This window comes from Cynoglossus semilaevis, chromosome 4 (genome assembly GCF_000523025.1).
Source record: "Cynoglossus semilaevis isolate Cse_v1.0 chromosome 4, Cse_v1.0, whole genome shotgun sequence".
In the NCBI taxonomy this organism is placed as follows: domain Eukaryota; kingdom Metazoa; phylum Chordata; class Actinopteri; order Pleuronectiformes; family Cynoglossidae; genus Cynoglossus; species Cynoglossus semilaevis.
Genome location: NC_024310.1, coordinates 14,132,396 through 14,136,554, shown reverse-complemented (window position 1 = coordinate 14,136,554; position 4,159 = coordinate 14,132,396). Strand labels below are relative to the sequence as shown.

Here is a 4,159-nt window from a genome sequence, read left to right as displayed (position 1 = left end):
AGTGACAGAGAGTCGATTGTTGGCGGACGTTTGTCAAACCAGGAGCCTGCGTGACTCTGACCGACAGGTCCCGTGGACGGAGGCTGCAGCTGCAGCTGTAGGTGGATGTTCTCCAGCACTGATGCTCCGTGTGGCCCCTGTCGACCCTCGTCCTGTTGACTCGAATTCGTCCAACACAGAATTCAATACGGCGGACGGAGCGGAACAGTGGCAGTAGAACGACAGCCTCACAAACAACAACAACAACAACAACAACAACAAAAATCCTCCTCTGGACGCAGCGTCGGAATAAACGCAATCATCCAACAGTCTTTACTCTACCTACAGTGGATGTGAACACATGACACATTCAGCCACAGCCAATGGAAATCAGCTCCTACACTGATGCACGTCTTTGTTTTTAGTGGAACAATTTTGTATTTGTTGAAGGATCAGTGAGTGGACGAATAAATATCATTTAAACTGAGGGGATATTAATGCATGCTCAAAAAGAAATAATATACATTACATATATAATAGATATATATGAACATATATTACATATGTCTATATTCTACCACTAAAATATAGGTTTGTTAATAATTTCCTTATTTATTTTAGACTTTTTTGTTTCCTATTTGGATTCTGACAAACCACCTAGAATCGACATTATTATTATTATTATTATTATTATTATTATTATTATTATTATTATTATTATTATTTATTGTGAAAAGGTCAACGTGGGTTGTTTTTTTAACTTCACCTGCACAACTGACAGTTTAAAAAAAAGAAAGAATTCACCAGAACGAACCACAGGTATGAGGACAGGAACAGGGGCCCAGCAGATTTATGTTGATTATCAGATTATCAGAATTTTAAGATTAATGTTGAAGTACATTCTTTGTTCAATTTAATATTTAATTTCAACATGATTTTATCTGAAAGACTGTTAACAAAAACACTTTCGTTTATTTTCCGAGTTCTATATATATATATAAAACTTTGAGTAACTTGTAGTTGCTGTAATAATCATACCAAACCTTGAACTTTATGTGAAGTAACTATTTTTTTATTTGGGAATGGACTTTGATATATATATATAAAAATGATCCATTCGTTTTTTTTTTTATAATTTTAAAAAGTGATGGTAGTTTAAGTATGTTGTTGGCTCTGCTCTGACAACGTTGACACCGCTGATTCTACACACACACACACTCACACACACACACACACACAGTCTTTCACACACTTCATTTTTTTCTGTTGACAAAGCAAAGAAATGTGCATGGATATATTTAATGTCAGACCACACACACACACACACACACACACACATACATCCAAACACACATCAAAACACAAACATTTCTAAATATATGTTAGGAGTTAACTGATGATGCAGTGGGTTTCACTAGATTACATGTTTTTTTGTTTTTGTTTATTTGTTTTTGTCATAAATCGTGCACGAACCTGCAGGAACCTAAAGGGTTAATACAACGTGCGGACGCCGGTCTGTGTATTTGTTATCTGTCTGGGTTTTTTCTCAGGTCTGTAGTGAAAATACTTTAGATGACGGGTTTATTTAGCGCGTGTCCTGTCTTTGTTACTCCAGCTTCCGGAATAATTCTGTGGACTCTTATTTAGTGGACGACGTCACTGCAGCATACGGTGGTTAACGGTGGAGACGCACAGAAACTCAACGGCAACATGGACTTTGTCACGGTTATTACTGTAATGACAACTGCAAAATGTACTCATTTATTATTATTAATTTATTAATTATATTATTATTATTATTTATTCAAAGGTAAAAATAGCCTTAATATAATAATAATAATAGAAAATAATACGAATTATTGTTATAATATATTTTTCACTAATTCATTAATTAATTTGTCATCATTAATATTCCTTAAGTGTGAATATAAATTACAGATTAAAATAATTATTAAAAAAACAACCCTTCGATTCAATAATTTTTAAATGACCAGAAACGACGGTCAGGCATCATTGTCATCACAGTGATATGGTTTTCCCAAAAGAATAATGGCCGTTACAGAGAGACATGACCGAGAGTTTAATAAGAAATAAATATGAATTGAAATGCAGTGAAGTCACACTGGGTCAGTTGGTAAATCAAGGGTTGGTAAAGTATAAATCTGCTGCAGTGATTTCCAGCCCCTTGGATATATTTTTTTTTAATTTTTACAGCCTTAACCCCGGGACTCGAACCTTAGCCCTGCCGCATATATACCGCTGTGTTAGTCTACGTGGTTAGTGACGAAGGCGCTCATCAACAGACTAGCTCAGGACCTGTGTTTCACTTTAAAAAATACAAGTTTATTAGGAAATTCACAGATTTAGAAAAGATGGAAAAGTGCTATCAAAAATTGAAACATGGTCCTGACATGAAGGAAACAACACAACTGCAATAAATCACGTTTAGAAAAATAAAATTAAAAAAAAGAATTTTGAATGACGAAGAAAAAACCGTCATCGACACTGGCGTCACGCTGTCAATAATATCATACTCACGTATAGATTTATTTAACTGAACACGATGTGAGGTTTGAACGCACGCGTGTCTCGCACGGTGCAAAGTTGTCGTTTGGCAAAATACAGCTCAGGTGGACGGCGTGTTAGCACTGGCTAAGTACAGCGTTTTCACATGCATAATATAGACTGCGATGAAATGAGTCCGACTTTATTACTGTATTCGGCTCCTAAAGGCTGCGCTACCTGCTGTGTCCCGGAGACTTGGTGACTTCCCGGTCCCATGGCCTCAGTCGTCTTCGCGTCAGCCGCGCCACTGGCCGTCAAATCACGCCGTCACTTTGTTTCTTTTTTTTTTTTAATGACTGAAATTTAAATTTCGGTCCACAAGTCCTGTGTTTAGGGAGACTTTTCTTTGGCAAACTTCAAATATCAATCCTCGTGTGTAACGCCGAGTGTTTGCTCTCGTGATCCCAGTATGAGCAGTGCATCATGGAGAGCTCCGCGGGCTGACGGGAGCAGGCGAACTGCAGGCCGGCTCCGTTGCTGGAAGAGACCGAGGGCGGCCCCGCGGCGGCTGAGCTCAGCTGCTGTCCGGGATGCGGATGCACCGGATGGTGATGGTGACTCATGCCGTTATAAGAGTTCACCATGCCGGGTAGAGCCATGCTCTGCACTCTGGAGTATGGATTGTAGGAGGAGGGGGGCGACAGCCCCTTCATGTTTACCGGACTCACGTTGCCGCTCGCCATCTGACAGGACGTGTAGGATATCGGAGCGGGCGGCTGGCTCAGCGACCAGGAGTTGTTCATGAAGCTGGACTGCAGGTACTTAGGCGGGGACAGGTAGCCGTAGCTGTCGGTTCCGAATAAGGATTTCCCTGGTTGGAAGTGCGTGGGCGGCGGTCTGAAGGGTCGCTTCATCCTGCGACGTCTCCTGTAGTTTCCCTTCTCGAACATGTCTTCACAGGCCGGGTCCAGGGTCCAGTAGTTGCCCTTCCTCTCTCCTCCACCTTCTCGAGGAACCTTGATGAAGCACTCGTTGAGACTCAGGTTGTGTCTGATGCTGTTCTGCCAACCTTTTTTGTTTTTCTCATAAAACGGGAACTTGCTGATGATGTACTGGTAGATACCGGACAAAGTGAGGCGCTTCTCCGAGCTCTCTCTGATGGCCATGGCGATGAGAGCCACATAAGAGTACGGCGGTTTCTGCGTCGGGTCCGGCTTTTCACAAACCTTCTCCTGGACCGGCTCCTCTTTCGGCCGCTCCTTCTCCTTGTTATTCGCGTTGCTGTCGTGGATTATCAGGGCCATTTCGTCACCCTCTGCGCTCCGGTAAGCCGCCATCATCACGTGCACCAAAACAATCAAGTCTTGATCAACACTTCTGGACAAACTCGAGCGCGTCTGGAGGAACAGGACTCCGGTGCTGAACGGATTGGGTGCACGGTGAAGGCGCACACGCAACTCGTTCTTCTGCGGCCCAGTGGCGGTGACATGCAGCGGACCTCTCCCCTGCTGCACCAGGGCTTTTCTGAGGAGACACAGCAGCAGCAGCAGCAGCAGCAGCAGCTCGGTCTGTGGTGTGTGAGCTGCTCAGAGTGAAGCCAACCCGGTCCTCTGTGCGCTGAACTGAACTGACACACGGTCCCTGCTCCAACATCACTCCAACTTTACACCGAGCG

At 42.8% G+C, this 4,159-nt stretch overlaps 1 protein-coding gene across 1 annotated transcript; it reads right to left on the bottom strand.

Annotated features, from left to right (window-relative positions):
* Positions 1 to 2,305: 2,305 nt before the first annotated feature.
* On the bottom strand, positions 2,306 to 4,092 carry foxl2a (forkhead box L2a). The gene is given in 1 exon segment (NM_001294199.1): positions 2,306 to 4,092. A coding segment is annotated over 1 exon segment (924 nt). The 5' UTR covers positions 3,825 to 4,092; the 3' UTR covers positions 2,306 to 2,900.
* Positions 4,093 to 4,159: the final 67 nt, after the last annotated feature.